At 40.3% G+C, this 17,449-nt stretch overlaps 4 protein-coding genes across 8 annotated transcripts; 1 reads left to right on the top strand and 3 right to left on the bottom strand.

The window, feature by feature from the left end:
• Positions 1 to 4,256, bottom strand: LOC103475193 (ras-related and estrogen-regulated growth inhibitor). Of its 4 annotated transcripts, XM_017307939.1 has the most exons (7): positions 3,342 to 4,256; positions 3,145 to 3,237; positions 2,279 to 2,335; positions 2,135 to 2,208; positions 1,533 to 1,668; positions 1,130 to 1,223; positions 621 to 1,037 (listed from the first exon to the last, which is right to left on the bottom strand). In XM_017307939.1, exons 2-7 carry the CDS (start codon positions 3,194 to 3,196, stop codon positions 821 to 823), a joined length of 630 nt encoding a protein of 209 aa, XP_017163428.1. In that variant the 5' UTR covers positions 3,197 to 3,237; positions 3,342 to 4,256; the 3' UTR covers positions 621 to 820. The 4 variants fall into 4 exon arrangements, with proteins under 4 accessions (XP_017163435.1, XP_017163434.1, XP_017163428.1 ...); XM_017307946.1 differs by adding an exon at positions 1 to 315 and having other exon boundaries at positions 966 to 1,037; positions 2,279 to 4,256; XM_017307945.1 differs by adding an exon at positions 1 to 274 and having other exon boundaries at positions 966 to 1,037; positions 2,279 to 4,256.
• Positions 4,257 to 4,333: 77 nt separating this feature from the next.
• ndufs1 (NADH:ubiquinone oxidoreductase core subunit S1) lies at positions 4,334 to 9,206 on the bottom strand. Its single transcript, XM_008426651.2, has 19 exons — positions 9,113 to 9,206; positions 8,184 to 8,260; positions 7,902 to 7,993; positions 7,610 to 7,717; positions 7,423 to 7,499; positions 7,247 to 7,328; positions 7,035 to 7,165; positions 6,769 to 6,954; positions 6,560 to 6,694; positions 6,374 to 6,488; positions 6,155 to 6,300; positions 5,948 to 6,076; positions 5,725 to 5,854; positions 5,478 to 5,638; positions 5,250 to 5,404; positions 4,997 to 5,172; positions 4,789 to 4,923; positions 4,646 to 4,718; positions 4,334 to 4,572 (listed from the first exon to the last, which is right to left on the bottom strand). The coding sequence occupies exons 2-19, from the start codon at positions 8,254 to 8,256 to the stop codon at positions 4,481 to 4,483; spliced, it is 2,196 nt and encodes a 731-aa protein (XP_008424873.1). The 5' UTR covers positions 8,257 to 8,260; positions 9,113 to 9,206; the 3' UTR covers positions 4,334 to 4,480.
• A 908-nt stretch (positions 9,207 to 10,114) lies between these two features.
• unc50 (unc-50 homolog (C. elegans)) lies at positions 10,115 to 12,568 on the top strand. The gene is made up of 6 exons (XM_008426663.2): positions 10,115 to 10,232; positions 10,940 to 11,212; positions 11,295 to 11,415; positions 11,490 to 11,629; positions 11,730 to 11,837; positions 11,953 to 12,568. Exons 2-6 carry the CDS (start codon positions 10,945 to 10,947, stop codon positions 12,087 to 12,089), a joined length of 774 nt encoding a protein of 257 aa, XP_008424885.1. The 5' UTR covers positions 10,115 to 10,232; positions 10,940 to 10,944; the 3' UTR covers positions 12,090 to 12,568.
• Positions 12,569 to 13,374: 806 nt separating this feature from the next.
• LOC103475226 (inosine-uridine preferring nucleoside hydrolase-like) lies at positions 13,375 to 17,207 on the bottom strand. Of its 2 annotated transcripts, none has more exons than XM_008426690.1 (8): positions 17,116 to 17,207; positions 15,262 to 15,439; positions 15,013 to 15,192; positions 14,791 to 14,902; positions 14,570 to 14,706; positions 14,149 to 14,226; positions 13,955 to 14,071; positions 13,375 to 13,870 (listed from the first exon to the last, which is right to left on the bottom strand). In XM_008426690.1, the coding sequence occupies exons 2-8, from the start codon at positions 15,436 to 15,438 to the stop codon at positions 13,718 to 13,720; spliced, it is 954 nt and encodes a 317-aa protein (XP_008424912.1). In that variant the 5' UTR covers position 15,439; positions 17,116 to 17,207; the 3' UTR covers positions 13,375 to 13,717. The 2 variants fall into 2 exon arrangements, with proteins under 2 accessions (XP_008424912.1, XP_008424921.1); XM_008426699.2 differs by lacking the exon at positions 17,116 to 17,207 and adding an exon at positions 16,772 to 16,794.
• Between the last annotated feature and the right edge of the window lie 242 nt (positions 17,208 to 17,449).

Raw genomic sequence — 17,449 nt, 5'->3', positions numbered from 1 at the left:
TTCAGTTTTATTAAAAGAAAAGACACCAACAGAAGAAACGTAGCTAATTTCGCTTTTATCCTTACACAAATACAAATTTATCATTGATAATTTTGTTTTTATTTATAAAATACCTCCAGATAAAATCACTCAAAAGTCAAATCCTAGCTGAATAGCTTGCCGCTGTCACCACTGCATGGTCTTTGAGCGCGTCAGCTTCCTGGTCAAAGCATGGCGGACTGTCAGCATGTAGGAGCGCCTGTCAGGTAGGGGGCGCTGCTGATCCAACGTCAGCCTGTCGCACACGAAACAACATAGAAGCAACGCCAGTGCAGGCTAGAGACATAAGAAAATTAAACTGTTTCTTAGCTCCCCCAAACCAGCAAAAGATTTCAAAGTCTGAGACAGAATAAAGAACTAAATAATCTGGATTATAAATATATGTTTATTTATTAAGGAAAAACCTTCCAAACATAACACTGTCTGGCAATAAGATTTTTACATTTGACAGCATAAGTGTCCGGTTTAAGGTCAAGCCTCATCAATTTATTTAAATATTATTTTATTTTATTTAATTATTTCATTTGGTCATTTATATATTTTCTATACACAAGTAAAACAAAAACATACCATGCTAAAAAACTAAGCTAAACAACAAAGCTAAAGAAAATAAAACAAAACTAATACAGAAATAGACCAACTCTATATAAATTCCTGTTAATGACAAGTACATAAAGTGTAGAGACCAAAAACGTCTACACTTTTATGTAGACCAAGCATTTAAGTGACGTTCAAAATATATGTTATTTTGTTTAAATACAAAACAACATTTTTAAAAAAGCTAAAAACCACAAGGGCTGCATAAAATTTCAACATCAGTGTTGTATTTTAATCTAACCATATGATATGCATGACTAGTAAAGTGTAAAATTAAAATGTTTTCGCAGTTTGTGTTAAAAAAATAAATAAGAAATGCAAAAACAGACCTGATGAGTTGGAAAATTGCTGCTTCCACTGATAAAACTGCCTCAGCTACTGACAGCTCTCTGAAGCCACATCTGCACATAATAAGACACAGAAAATCAGCAGGGAAACAAATTGAAATATTACATTTCCAAAGAGCAGTTGCACAAACATAAGTATACAAAACCCTAAATCTTTGGCAAGTCTCTGTCCCTCCTCTGTTGTCACCTTCCTGCCGACTTCCAGATCTGCCTTGTTGGCTACCAGCACTGTAGGAAAAACTGACACACAATAAAATGGCAATAAAACAGCAGTGAGCAGGACGATGCCTTGGCATTCAGTCTGCCTACAGAGCACAGGATGGACTACCAAACAAGGAATGTGAGTTAGCTCCAGCTGCTCATGTGTGTAGGTGACAAAAGACAGATGTCAACCAGAGAACAAACTGTCTCTGGAGGGCAACATAATGAATACAGAGAGGTCAAAGGTTCAGCTGCATGTGTTCAAGAATCCATAAAGAGACTTTATGTAAAATTAAGGCAAGTACTGTATCTTGAACGACTCCATGTAGTGAAGATGGTGATTGTTACCGAGACTTTGTTTGGTTTGGTCGATGAGCGTTTTAAGTCGAGGGATTTCCAGGAAGCTGGAGCGCTGAGTGATAGAGTAGAGCAGTAGGAAACCATCGGCCCAGCGAATGGAGGACTCAATAGAAGCCTCAGAGCTCTGGAGCAGAATGTGTAAAAAAATACTACAATTAAACCATTGGTAGCATTATATGTAAACCTTAGTTCAGAGTCATAGTCAAAAAAGCTCTCTGAGGTGTATCCTAAGTTTGAAGATAAGTGCTTAGCTTAGTTTCGCACAAATGCTAAGAGGAAGTAAGAAGGTAGGTTTATAAATACAATTCACACACTCATTTCTGTTGGTTTTTTTTGGGTTTTTTTGTTACCATTATGAGATTTAGAGGCTGGTGAAAGTAGGTTTGCATTTTTTGTCATTTGGAGACTTGCTAAGCACTAAACTAGCCTCCAAACTGACTTGGAAATCTTTTGCTAACCCAAACCTTAAATATGCTGCCTTTGTACAGAAGGTAGGAATAGTTGTAGAAATAATTTTCTTGGTTTCTCATTAAATCAGTACCACTTTCCAATAGATGCATTACTTTTAACAAATAACATTTAAAACCTACCTTACAAGGTAAATCCAAGATCTCCAGATCAACAGTTTCCTGGTCCACCGTCCGACTACATCTGTATGTCACCTCTGTAGAAACACCTTAGTCATTACTGTACGCTCCATGTCAGAAATGGAATAATATTTACTGGAATCTCACCCTTCTTATGGTCATATTCGCCAATAAAACGCTTCGTTATAAACCGAACACACAGTGCTGGAGATAGAAAACAGACATGATCACTGTACAGTGCCCAACCCGAGGCATAACACATGCTGACTTACAAAAGAAATTTCACACATAAGGCAGTGCTTCTGAGAGATAATCCTATTGAAGCAGGCTTAAGAACACAGAAAGCGTTAAATTGAGATGCAAAATCCTGCAAACTCTAAAGAAAACGCTTTTTCTTTACAAATTGAGAGTAAGAAATTGTAAAGCAGTGCAAAGCAGAGCAAGATAGCATAAAAATTTTACCTAAGTTCTCAAAAAGAAGCACATTTAGAGATTAACAATTGATCTATTGGTATTTTCTGTTTGTATCAACACAAAGTAGTGCATTATTGTGCAGTGGAAGGGAAATAATAAAAGGTTTGCAGTAAACATTTAGGGCGCTTGATTTTCTTTCCACATTAAAATCAGACGTTACTCTCATAAAACACACTGAAGTTCGTGGTTCCAAAGGGGAATAAATGTTTGATTTCAAAGGCACTATGGAAGACGACCACAGCGACACAAAAGACAATATAAGGCAAGAGATCCAGAAATGCAAACATCATATTTTATGCCAGATTTTTACCACTGAAGCAAAAATCAGAAACACGTCCTCCATCTAACACATGTAACCTGTCCATGCTCACACTAATCTGACAGCAAAACATTTGTGGGTCAGCTTCAGAGCCAAGTTTCCATTTTTCTGTCTTTTGAACCAGAACTTATCCCGAAACCTCTCTTTTGCTAGCTCAGGAACATTCATACAACCGATCTGCTGTCCGTTCCCCCTTGAAGTCTTAAGTTGTCCACTTTACCTGTTTTTCCAGTGTTCTGAGCTCCCAGAATGAGGAGTTTAACAGGAACCATTCTTTACTGTTTGTACACACCCTTTCCATCCAAGAAAGTCCCTAAATTGGAAGCAAAATGGAGTTACACGCTACCTTTCAGAATTTAACAACCTAAGATGACTGAGTCAGTATTTGCAGAGTAATGTTATGTAGCATCAACTTACAAGAGATCAAAGCAAAAAATAACCAAACTATCTAGGGGAGTAAAAGAAAAACAGAAATCAGCTTGCCTCCCAGCCTCAGACACTACACAGATGCGACTGTCTTCTCTCCTGCAGGATGCCTGTGTGACTCTGCACTTGTGTTTGGTTATAAGAGGTCTTTCTCTGTGGACAGGATATGACGGGAGCAATTTATCCAGAGAAACAGGGTCCAAGTCCAAACACAAATCTTATTTTGGCTCCATTAAAGAAACATGTATACCTTTGCGGTGAATTAGAACCATGCAGGAACATTGTCTCATATCATATTGAGCTTTTGTAGTTTTGAATGTGCAAGCAACAGGAAAATGCTTATATCTCATTATTATTATTATTAAATAAATAATCTGAGGACGTCTGATCAATGCCATGTCATTGATCATCATGTTTCAGCCAACATTTTGACACCTGCTGTAGAGCAGCATCCCAATCCATCGCATGTGATGCGTTCGGGTTTGGCTCCGTTGTGCAAATATCAATATCTATCAAGATACCTTTAATTTCTACACCATCGCAGTCAGTCGACAGTCACTAGAGCTAAATTCATCCCATCGCACTCAAAAACGCACGTTCATACAGATACATTTAAAGGTTTGAGTGACTTGCCCAGGGGCAAATTGTCTGGTGGCAGAACCGCAACCGACAACTCTACTTGCTAAGCCAGTGGTTGGATTGTAACTGGTTACAATATTTGTTTCTAGACAATTAAATGCCCAGGAAAACATGTTCTTGTAGGTTACATATTGCTGTTAAAGGTCAGTGTCCAGTCTGTATTCTGTAATGAAGAAACAAATCATCTTTAGTTCTGCTCCGTTTTTTGTATTTATCTGTTGTTTTATGTTATTTCTGGCTCTGTAAAGCAATTTGGTCTTCCTCACTGCGGTTGTGTAGAGTGCTATATAAATKATTGATTGGTTATGAAGAAACATAATAAATGAACAACACTGCAGATGGAATAAAGGCATTCTTAAGATTTTATTTATATTTCTCAGCATTATCGAATAAAGCTGCTTCACAGAGTGAAAACAATGTAATGTATACAACAAGGAAAAGCTTAAATTATAGAACAACAGAGACTTGTGTTTCAGGGCAGATGGAGGTGTTCAGCAGACGGATGGCTCGTCGACCGCAGCGGCTCCCTCTGTGAGAGCTTTGACACACTTGGCCATGGTTTGGGAAGCTCTGCTGATGGAGTCTGAACGAAGAAGAAGTACGTTTGGTTTGGCACGTTTTCATTTTGTGGGGTTTTACCAATTCATTGAGATTACCGGTCATATAGAAGTCCTTAGCGGTGATCTGAGGTGGCACCAGAGGAGCTGCAATAAGGTCCTGATTTACAGTCTGGGAATAAAGAGAAGAATTAGGAAAACGTTTGTGTCCGAGAGCAAGAAGAGAAAGAATCATTTCCAACCTTTGAAAGTTCATTGGCCTGTTTGAAGTAGTTCGCCTCCTCTACATTATCATAACGGACCAGGTTGGGAGAGACCTCTGCCAGCCTGGATCGGACCTCTTCCAGTGAGTCGTAGGGCAGCGTCACACCCGCCAACTGCAATCACAACAAACGCTCATAAAAATGTCGCTGAAGAACTTCTGAGCAATGATAGTGGACTGACTCCGACCTCAGATACAGCTCTGATAATCTTCCAGTCGTCTCTGGCCATGCCAGGCGGAGTGACAGCCAGCTTGGTGTGCTGGCTGCGGCCCTCAGTGTTGACATAGGTACCGTTTTTCTCCGTGTACGCAGCACCAGGTAGGATGATGTCTGCCATATGAGCTCCCACGTCCCCATGATGGCCTGGAGGGGTGAAAATTCATCTTAAAAATCCAGAAATGGCTGAAATATTTGCCGCGTGTGCTTTTTTGTGTGCAAACCCTGGTAGATGATGAGGCAGTCCTTTGGCAGGTCGGCTCTGGTGATGCAGCCGGCATCGGCTCCGAGCAGGAACAGGACTTTGGGTGGATTCTTCCTGATTGTGTCAACACCGGCCTTGTAGCCTAGATCTAAGGCAGCCACCTGACTGGCCACTCTGCGCATAAAAGCAACACTTACAACCTCATGTTCTTCATTCCACATTGATCTAGAGCTTTGCAAAGCCGTACCTGTGCAGGACGTTGAGGACCTTCCAGCCGTCCTCCACCCCGCTGCTGGTCCTGGCGTTCTGAGCGATGGTGGAGACGGCGCTCAGGATCGCAGCACCGTCTTCTCTCTGCAGTGCGCTGCTTCCCACAACCACCACCGGATGTGTTGCGGCTGCGAGGACCTGCAGACGATGAGGAAAGGAGAACTTGTATAGACCAGGGATATGAGATGTCCACAATGATCCGAGCGAGTTCGTGTGTCAGTCACCTGACTGAACGGATGCGTGCCATTGGCCAGCTCCTTCAGGACTGAACTCTTCTCTCCCAGGTGCTCATATGTATAAGTCAGATCAACCTGGTGGCCCACCAAGGCAACACGCAGCTCATTGTGAAGCCAGCTGCATACAAGAAAGAAGAAAGTCATGCAAGGCCTTGAAAAAGTATAATGTCAAGCACTTTCCAAGGACTTTAGACAGAAATTAATCACTTACCTCTTGCGGATCCTGGCGTTGAACAGCGGAGCCTCATAGCGAGGGTTTGTTCCCACAAGCAGCAGGAGATCAGACTCTTCGATGCCGGCGATGCGGGAGTTCAGCAGGTAATTGGAGCGCAAGTCAGTGCTGAAGAGAGAGCAATGATTCAGGACCGTTTGATATTAAGAACGATGTGAAGTGAAAGGGATGAGGAGCCTTCCTCACCCTGCTCCTGCCATGGGGAAAACCTCCTCGGTGCAGAGGCTCTCAGAGTTGAGTCTGTTGAGGAGATCTTTGAGGGAAACCAGAGCTTCGGCGTCCGCCATTCCTCCTGCGATGGCCGCGACCTCGCTGCCCTGAGCACTCTGGAGCTGCGCCGGTAATGACATCAAATTAGAGCATGTAGCTAAACAGAAACTAGTAAAGCAGCTGTAATAAACTTACAGCTCCTGCAACACGAGTGAGAGCATCCTCCCAGGTGGTTGGCGTCAGCTGACCTGATTTGTCCTTCACCATGGGAAGGGTCAGCCTCTGCCTCTTCAGCCCATCGTAAGCAAACCTGTGAAAACATTTAATTAATTGATCTGAGGGAGGGGGACAAGTTCCTGTTTTGGTGTATTGGTGCATCACCTGGTTTTATCAGAGATCCATTCTTCATTAATGTCTTCATGCAGCCTGGGTATCACCCTCATCACCTCACCTCCTCTTGTGCTCACCACGATGTTGCAGCCCACAGCGTCCAACACGTCGATTGACTCAGTTTTCCTGCAAGAACGATGGAAATGAACAGAAATGTTCCGTTTTGCCTGGTCATAGAGGAGCACTAAACCCTGTTCTACCTTGTCTCCCATGGTCTGGCGGTGAAAGCGTAGGGTTTGGAGGTCAGCGCCCCGACAGGACAGACATCTATGACATTCCCGGACAGCTCTGACATGAACATCTTCTCCACGTATGTCCCGATCTGCAGCTCGTTTCCTCTTCCCGTCGTTCCCAGGTCTTCCACTCCGGCAATCTCACTGGCAAAACTGGAAAACAATTCAGAAAAACAATGACTGAATCCTTGCCGATCACCTGACCTGGCCAGACAGATGTACGGTTGACTCACCGGACGCAGCGTGTGCACTGGATGCAGCGGGTCATGATGGTCTTGATGAGCGGTCCGATGTTTTTGTCCTCCACTGCTCTCTTTCCTTCTGTGAAACGGCTGCGGTCTGAGCCGAACTGCATGGACTGGTCCTGAAAACAGATGTCACTTTCCCAGCATCTACAGCTTAAGATCCTAATAAAGTCTTTCTTGTGGACAGAGTCAAACTTTACCTGCAGGTCACATTCTCCACCCTGATCACAAATGGGGCAGTCCAGTGGGTGGTTTGCCAGCAGGAACTCCATCACACCCTCTCTAACAGCACACATTCACAAAGTTTATTTGCCATCTTCTAAATCCTAAAAGAATTGTACTGTGAAAATCACACCGTGGTCACTAAATCCTGTACCTGGCTTTGCGTGTCTTTTCCGAGTTTGTGAGGATATTCCAACCTTTCATGACGGGCATGGCACAGGCTGCCACTGGCTGGAGAGCACAAGCATAAACACATCTGTTATAAACTTTGTCATAAACCATCTCAGGGTGGTCCCAAATAAGTTTAATACTGCTTCACATTCAGCCCAACGTAAAAATACCTTCGGGGCTTTCTCGATCTCCACAAGACACATCCGGCAGTTTCCTGCAACTGAGAGACGCTCGTGGTAGCAGAACCTCGGGATCTGAATCCCTGCTTTCTCACAAGCCTGAAAAGAAAACCAATCAGCCATTCAGACCTCAAGAAAGAGCTGATATCTGTATCGGTCTGATTGGAATATCTTTTTCAGCTGTTCAAAATAATCATCAGTTATTACATTTAGTAAATACTTTCAAATACATCGCGACACACAACTCTTTTAGTTTGCATCAAACCCGTCTGAGGATTCTTACCTGCAGGACGGTGGTCCCAGGCTCCACCTCCACTGGTTTCCCATCCACAAACACTTCCACCATGTTGCTGGCAGCACGCACAGCAGAGCGCACTAAAGATGCACAAAGAAAATGAACGGTTAGCTAAAACTGCTTCACTTGATCAGCAATTACAGAAACAAAATATTTGACATTTACTGCTATGCTTCAAAAAAGTAATCAATTTATAATGAGATAAAAAATAATAAAAAAGATGTGATGTTTGGCAATTAAACTTAAACAGTAAGTATTGTTGGATCTTACCGGGATTGGAAGGAGCCAGGCTGCCCTTTGCAGCCCCGGCAAGAGCTCGACCAACTGCTGGCAGTCGCAACATGACGCTGCAAGGCAAAAATACTGACGTTTATTGTGACATGCAACAGAATACACTGCATTAAGAAATGAAAAAATAAAGAGAAGAATTGTTTCATAAAGTTCTAGAGATTCAAATCCTTTCCCTAGGTTTCATACTTTTCCTGAGTCAAATGCATGAAGTTGCTAAAACATTGTAGACATTTGAATATAAAACATTAATGCTTGCTAGAAGTCAGGTGTTACTATCAAACTAAAAACAGGAAGATGAAGCTGGTTAACAAGAAAATTGAGAGGGATACTTTATAGTCATTCTTTGTTGCTAAATATTATTGTAAACGTATTAAGACTTGAAAAGTCTTAAGACTTCATTAATAATCAATGACAAGAAGAAGCTCTTGTAAAATGATAAAAGCAAAACATGGCAGAGAAAGGTGCTTAAAATGTCTGTGACAACTGCAGAATGTGCTGTAAAAATAAGTAATATAAGAAGTAATATTGACTAATGAAGCTGGTAACAGAGAAACATTATTAGTCTGGATCAATAGTTAGCTCCTGTCAACAATAACAAGTGTCTTTGCGCCCAAAGTGAATTACTTGACGTTTCTCTGACATTTGCAGGGGTAAGGGCGGACTTAATGTTTGTCTAAGTTTTAAAAATGCTACTTAATGAATAACGGGCTTAATTTAATAGAAAATAAGGTGGTTGCATAAATCTCCCAAGGAGCTAATAACTTTAGCTAACAGTACTCAAGGACATGAGGGTTGTTACACGGAACCAAAATAAACGCGCTCCAAAATATATTTTTTTCATCCGTCTTCTGCTTGCTTAACATGTTTGTCTGCACCTGCATACATGTAAAATGTGTGTTGGTTCTCACCTTTTGCTATTTGGCCTTCTCGACCAGAACAGCGGTGATGTTAGTTATTTCACCGGAGAAGCGACTATGGCGTCAACGGAAACGCTGCGGTTCACTTCCGCTATGCATCCTGAATTTTCACAATAAAGGTTTCTTTACCTATGAACTTTTTATTAAAAACTGACACTATCTGAATTAGATTATTATTATTATTATTATTATTATTATTATTATTATTATTATTATTATTATTATTATTAATGATTTTTTTTAGATATTTTTTCTCTATGTGTTTCATGAAAGAGGATTTAAAAAAACTATTCTAACTTTATTCTCAACGTTCTGGTTTAGAGTGTGCGTAATGTAAGTAGTGAGTTGAATGAATGGCTTTCCTATTAAAGTTAAGCTTTGCATTAAAGTGTAAGTTGTTTGCTATGGTAAAATCTGCCACCCACTGGCCAAAAGGTAAGGGTGCATCGTATTTGTTATACCAAGACAGCCACGCCAGCTGTACGCAGAGATTTTTTAACATTTATTTTATTTGCTTATTTATTTTTTAGCAGAATTCTGACTTTAATCTCAGAATTTTGACTTCATTTGGCTACTTAGCAGAATCACCTTAAACCGACATGTTCCTCCAGAAAGTTAGTTCTCATCCTGCGCAACTCTCACCTCTGTCATTGATTCATCTGCATTACCTTTTTGGAAACGTGTGTGTTATGAAGTATGAATGTCGGAAAAGTTCTTAAATTATTTCTCATCGTTCTTTTTTAAATAACAAAATATGTTTCGATATATAGGCTTTTGAGATCTACTATATTGCACTGAAATCTCCTAAATTGTGTCCGAAACTCTTTGTTTTTCCTGAATTTTCAGCTTGACGCAACAGTTCCTCTGTAATGAGGCCTTGTAAGTTTTTAACACACGTTTTTTACAAGCACGCATCAGGTTTCTACAACCTTCGGAAAAGGGGTTGCAGAACGGCTGGAAATCAGACTACATTTCCCATGATGAACTGGGGGAATTTTACCGGAAGTAACTACGTGTGCACTTTCGCGACAGTCCAGGAAGCGTATTCCAAGCAGCTACAGAGACGAGAAGGATAATTGTTTGTTTTCGAGGAGGATTACACCAAAATTAGGTAATTATTCATTTGCGAAACAATTTTTTGTTAATTAAAATATCAGCCAGGTGCCGGGTTTAGATAGATCTAGACAAGCCCTCTAATTCTCAGACTTGTTAGCAACAAGCTAGGTAGCTGGTGTTTGTTAGCAAACAACGTGAAATAAAAACGATGTATAATATTTTATGGCTTGTAAATTAGTATACTTTGATCCAGTACAGTCAAGAAGGGATTTTACTGGTATACATTTTATAAGAGATGCATAATTCGTAGGTTTTGATTAAGCATTGCACATGTAACAGTTGGAGCTCGTGCTACCTCTTTCATTTAATTTTAGCTCTTTATTAATGGTTTCTATTTAATATAATTGTGATTATTTGAGTTGTGTCTGAGCCACAATGCGAGTGTAGACATGTATAATGCATGTAGCTGGTTATGTATTATGAAATTGTACTGTTGGAGGAGGTTTGTAAAACATGATACAGCTATACTGCAGATTAAATGTTCTACAAGATTTATGTAAGCTGCTTTAAAACTTAATTTATGTGATAACAATACATGTTCATTACATTTTCAATTATGAATATCCACAGTGCAACTGGTATGCAAGTAGTATGGCAAGACAATAGAGACCTGAAAATGGAGGAATCCCACATGAGAGAGTTGTTAACTCAGATTTTTGATTGCTGTCTTTCTAAACCTGCCGTTTTCTGATTTGTGTTCAGGCACCATGCTGCCGACTACCTCGCCACAGAGTAACGGCGACCCCAGCTCCAGAGATGCTGCTCGTCACACAGCAGGTGCCAAGCGCTACAAATACCTACGGCGACTTCTCCATTTCAGACAGATGGACTTTGAGTTTGCCTTGTGGCAGATGCTCTACCTGTTCACGTCGCCACAGAGGGTCTACCGCAACTTCCACTACAGGAAACAGACAAAGGACCAGTGGGCAAGGGACGATCCTGCATTTCTGGTCCTTCTCAGCATCTGGCTGTGTGGTAAACCTGAACTTGTTGCATTTGATTCATAAATTAAACATTTAAATTAGTGCAGTTAGTTCACATTTCTTTGTTTTTGCAGTATCAACGATCGGTTTTGGTCTCGTTCTGGAAATGGGAGTCGTGGAGACTTTGAAGCTGCTGCTGTGGGTGGTCTTTGTCGACTGCATAGGTATTGGTCTGCTCATATCAACCCTTATGTGGTGAGTTACCGTGCTGATTAAAAATACCAACGCAATCTCTGACAGATGCGCTAAAATGTAATTTTCTTTTCCAGGTTTATCAGCAACAAATATCTGCTGAAACACCCGAGCAGAAACTTTGACGTCGAGTGGGGTTACGCATTTGATGTTCATCTAAATGCTTTCTACCCACTTCTAGTCATTCTGCATTTTCTGCAGCTTTTCTTTATCAATCGTGAGTATGTTCTCTCCTTCTTGCTGTGTTGCACTGTGTGGATCTGCAGACAAACTCTTTATGTGGATATGTTTTTTTTTTGTTTTGTTGTTTTTCACAGATCTTGTGGTAATAAACTCAGACTGGTTCCTGGGTTACTTTGTTGGCAACACTCTGTGGCTCATCGCCATCGGTTACTATCTCTACATCACCTTCTTGGGCTACAATGGTGAGACTTATGCATGTCAAATTGATTCTGCCTTGCAGGAAACAAAAATGTATTTTTCTGCCACAAGGTAGAATTTAGGTGAAGGTGTGTTTTTAAGCTTGTTTCTTTCTTACAGCTCTCCCCTTCCTGTCGAACACTGTGGTGCTCCTCTACCCGTTTGCCTTGCTCGGCCTCCTCTACCTCCTCTCTATATCTCTGGGCTGGAACTTCACCCAGGGTCTCTGCTGGTTTTACAAGTACCGAGTCCAGTAGGAATCTTTTCAATTTCTAATCGGACGCAAGCTGGTTCCAGATGAACTCAAAACAGACAGAAAATGAGAAAAAGTCTCCGACTTTCTGTTTCTAGCTGAATGTGACTGAGAGAGACTTCTGGCTGACTCTTGGAGAACTGAGACTCTGGCTTGATTGAGGCTGAGCTGGCTCCTTTTGGTTGTGTCAGCTCTTCTGTTGAACTCCAGTAAACGGCGACATGTTTGTACTATCTCCAGACAAAAAAACGGGACAAACCAGACGTTCATCAATGTCCTCCTTGTGTGATTGCTGAATTGTTGTAATATAAGCCGAAAGGTGTCATTTTGAAGAAAAAAAAGTTGGTTTTTAGTTTGAAAAACCCCCCCAGATAATCCTGCTTGAAGAAGTGGAGACACATGGGATGCAGATGTTTTTTTTTTCTTTTTTCCTTAAGTTGTACATTCCAAAGCACTTTCAATAAAGGGTTTTATTAACTTAAACTACCTCAGTTTTTGTGCTTGGAGGGGAAACCCACATTTTCCTGTAGTTCTTCAACATGTGTAAGCATTCTACTGGGGATTAAAAAAAAAATGTTTTTTTGTGATATTCATTGCATTGGAGTTCCCATCAAATCTCTGGAATGTTTCAGCACACTGATTTAGAACTTAAAGAATTGATTGAGGTTTAAGTCTCTTCTGACTTCCTTAGTTATCATTGAGCCTTTGCCTGAAGGGGTTTTACTTAAATTGTTTGTAATAAGTTATCTCACTTTTGCATTATGGAGGATCGTGTACAGGATTTTAATGCAAAAAAAAAAAAAATTTGATGCATTTTGGAACTAGTCTCTAACATAAAATGTCCAAAAATTGAGATCTTTGATCCAGATCTTTGGAATACTTTTCAAATGCACTGTAGCATCATAATTTGACAAGGAATAAAACCCCCCAGCTCACCTGCTAAATATGAACTAACTTGTACTTTTACTGCCAGATCCAATTAATGTTATAAAATCCACACAGATAAAGCAAATCTTAATTATGATCATAACAAAAAGTCTTGGCCAAAAGGTTGGAACTGACAGAAAACCCGTTTTAACAGGCTGCTTCAGTTTCAATGGTTGCAGCTTGAAATGATTTTAGGCTGCTACGAATCGTGAGTGCAATTTATTGCAAAATTGATCAAAATTTACCTCATTACTAGAAGCCAGAGATTAAAAGCTTTGATTAGATTCTTTTAGAACTTACAATCACAGAAAAGGTGACGGTCAAATGAGTGGGTGTATTAATAAAAACACAAAAAACATCTGTACATGAAAGCAAAGGTTTATTTTGAAACTATATTGCTGCATCCTCCATCCATTCGTTTCTGTTCATTAAAAAGAATGAATCACAAAAATCTGTCAGTAGAGGAGAAAAAGAAACATTCACACCGTTGTACTGTTTTAATGTTAAAATATAATCCAGAGCAACTAATTGACAGGGTTCAATTTCAAAGTTATAGAAAGAAAAAAAAGACCCTATCAGTTATTAATGTTCTAAAGTTTTTTTTCCTTTTTATGCAGATTAATGCAGGCTGAAGGGTTCTGAAAAATGTTTGCTCTAAACCCAAAAGCTCGTTTCAGGTTCTCTTCTTGTTTCATGGAGATGTTTCTACTTTACGGCGTTGCACAGCATTTTCTTCAGCTTCTCCAGGTTGACTGTTTTCATGATGACGGCCTTGTGCTCCTTCTTCAGGCACTCCATGTAGTCCAGCACCATCATACCCCGGGTGTGTTTCCCATTCAGCTCCACTGTCACTGCCACCTGCCGGAGGAATCACATTTTAACCAAGCTGGGATTTCAAAAAAATAAATAAATAAATAAAAAAAAGTAGCGACAGCGGCTCACCTTCTCACTCTTTGTTATGAAGCCGTTGTCGACCGCAGCGGCGAGCGCGAACACGTCGCAGGGATTAAAGCCTTGCCCAGCTATGACTTCTTTTTGATACTCATCTGAACGAGCTTTCTGCGCACACATTGAACCAGACAATGCAGCTGCTGCAAACAATCGTAAAGAAATTGCATTATACTGAACTTACTTGCCTTCATTGAAAGCTCTGATATCTTCCTGATGAAGGCAGCCTTCTCTGTCTTTACGGACAGCCACTCGTCCCAGAAAGACTAGAAAAATGATTTAAGTAAATATTTAGTTGCATTCAATTGTTTCCATCTTTTTATTAAAGCCCACCAGGTATGACATTTGTCACACATTTAACTCTCCTTATTTGGATTGTATTCTTGCCTATCTTTGATTTTCTTCCAGTTCTCCAAATGCCTTCTAGAGTAAATAGAATAATTTCTGTCCTTTGTTCTAATTTTTGAGAGAACGTGATGCGTCAAGGCGGGTAGAATTTTTTTCTTCCATTTTCTCAAACCTTCTTGTGTAAGTCAAATAATTAAATAATTAAACAATAATTAAAGCAGTAAATCTTCTTATTCATTGCGCTTGTGTTTTAGGTCTCACCCATGGGAGGCTGCTCCGGCAACTGAACTCCCACGCAGCGATGTAGGTGGGACAGGTGTAGCGGTCCAAAACGATGAAAGCCGCTTCAGGGTCGGCCACAAAGTTGAACTCACCACACGAAGTGGTGTTACCCCGAGCTGTAAGAGTGGATGCAGCAGGTGGGTAAATAAAAGAGACTCCAGGGGTTGAATTTCTATATATATATATAAAAAAGTGCCCACACTCGGTGTTTCCTCCCATGATGTAGAGTGCTTTCAGCTTTTTGGGGAAGGAAGGGTCCAGCTGCACCGCGACTGCAAGGTTAGTCAGGGGTCCAGTAGCCACAAGGATCACCTGCAAGCCACGATAAATATACATTTGGAGCTTGAGGCTGACCGTACCGAAGGCGGTTTTGCGTCTGTGGTGACAAAAAAGCGTGACTGTGCTAAAACTTAATTTCCCACCTCTCCTGGATTTTCCCTTGCAATTTTATGCATCGCCTGCGCCGCTGTCTTCTTCTGCAGCAGCTCCACACCTGGAGCGTCTGGGTCTGGGACGTCCCCCAGTCCGTCTTTCCCATGATAATCCGACGCGTGCTGTTTACTGGCCAGCAGAGGCTTCGAGAAACCCTCATAAACTGGAATCTGTTGGACAGAGCGAGTAATTGTAAAACATCCGGAAAAGTGACTAACAAAACCTCTGTGTCGACGTACGTCCAGCCTGTTGCAGACTTTCAGGACACGCAGGGTGTTTGTGAGGACGTTCTCCAGAGGAGTGTTGCCATGGCAGCAGGTGATCCCCAAAACCTCCACATCTGGAGCAGTGAGGGCGATCATGATGGCCTGAGCATCATCGACTCCAGTGTCAACGTCGAGGATCAGCTTCTTCATTCTACAGTAAATGTGTGTGTATATTATAGTCCTTTTTGAAAAGTGCTGATGGGACTTTACAATTTTTACAGAAAATTTGAATTGACATATCCAAATGCCAGGTTCGCATAAGTATTTTGACTGGAGATTTGAAAATGGCCATATTTAATGCATTTTAACATGAGTGCATAACACTAATGAGATTTGAAGCATTTAGAAGCGCAACTGATCTGATGATGTAAGTCAGGTTCCATATGTAATTAAAATTTGAGATAAAGTTTCATTATCATTCAAGTGTTGAGTTAAAATTCAATTTTGCATTTCAATTTATATCTGATTATTAATTTGAATTGTATTTAGATTGAAATTTAAGTCAAATTATTGCAACTCTCATTAAAACCTGCTTTGTATCTTATATCTGTGCAAAGATGTGTTTAAACATCAATATGTGTTATTGGAAATACATATCAATTCTGCTGCGTATAACTTTGTCTGCAAGCGACGTCCGATTCACAGGTGTAAACAAACAGGTTGTAATGTTTACCCAGATTGCGGAAAACTCAGTAAGTAAGGCAGACTTGCATCATAAATGGCAACCTGGACTGCTGTGGTAGCGTGCAAAGCAGTGAAAGAAGAAGAAAGATCAAGTGGATAAAATTAAGATAAATTCTTCTTGTTTTAGTTCAGAGTGTGTTCTTTATTGCTTTAAATCACTTGGTTTTGTTTTGGAGGCTTCAGTAAAAGAACAAACACTGATTTTACATTTTAAGTGTAAGAAAGTAATGTTTCAGAGCTGTCGGAGAACTGTGCCGTAATTATACCTTACAAGCTTGTTAAGTAATCCTTTTTTTTTTTTTTTTTTTTTGTTGCTGTTTGAAATGGGTGTTGTTGACCAACCCAACCATTACCCAGTTATACCAGTTCTGTCAGGATGAATTGGCCAAAACTCCAGCAAACAATAGTGGGAGGTTAAAATATTTGACCCAAATCATGCAGTTCAGAGGCAAATCTGGATATTAAGAAAAAGTTATTTAGACCTTGAAGAAAGCCTCCTACCCATTATTGTGGCATTCTTGTTTTAAAGCACCATTATCTTTTTTTTACGCTCCTTTAATTTCTGGTAATATGCATTTATATACATCTGAAATTGTGAGGAAAAACGTCATATATTTTCAGTGGGATGGCATCCAATATGAAAGTTACAAATTATCCTGCATAGTAAATCTATATAAAGTCACCAATAAACAGGAAATGACGTAAAGGCAGGATGCAAATCTAGTCTAGATCTCGTCAACTAAAATGACTCAAACTGCTTCTTTTGCTCAGAACAGAAGCAGAACCAGTCGGCACTAACCTGGCTGACCTGGAGGACGATCCCCTCCCTCCGACTGAAATACAAGGTGAGAGAATTATGTTTTCTTTTCCACCCAATGTTTAGGTTGGAATGTGTTACACGATTCCCTCTGGTTGCAGAGCAGCCAGAGGGAATGTCATACCTCTAAAATGAAGCCCCCAAATCGCGCACTAGGCTGAATGTTCCCAACCCTTAAAAGGTGAGGCATTGCATCGGTTTTGCACTATTAAAACTAATTCCATTATTTATAACTTTTTTTATTTTTTATTTTATTTTTTTTAGCTGTTGCTATCATCCTAAACATGTTTTAAGATGCCCTGAAATGATCAAAATAAAAGTCTCACCTGCTGAATGAACGGACCAAAAAAGATGAAGAATGAGGAATGGCTTGGAAAGTGACTGAGTGTTGCTTTTATAAAGAAGAGGCCAACCCTGAGAACATGTGAGTAGGAGGCAAACTCCACCCTTATTTATTCTTCATACGTTAGGAAACATTGTCTGGCCTTTAGTTGCTTTCAGCATGTTGAATAATGTGAAAAAGTATTTGCCCCTTTCCATATTTCCTGTTTTTAATCATAGTTACACTTAAATTGAATCAGCTTTAATGTCAAAGATAACCCGAGGAAATAGAAAATATAATTAACAAGTTGCTTCATTTATGAAGGGGAAAGCAGTAAA

Source organism: Poecilia reticulata, linkage group LG2 (genome assembly GCF_000633615.1).
Source record: "Poecilia reticulata strain Guanapo linkage group LG2, Guppy_female_1.0+MT, whole genome shotgun sequence".
Classification (NCBI taxonomy): domain Eukaryota; kingdom Metazoa; phylum Chordata; class Actinopteri; order Cyprinodontiformes; family Poeciliidae; genus Poecilia; species Poecilia reticulata.
The sequence above is the reverse complement of the archived record's forward strand: the minus strand, read 5'-3'. Positions and strand labels throughout refer to the sequence as shown.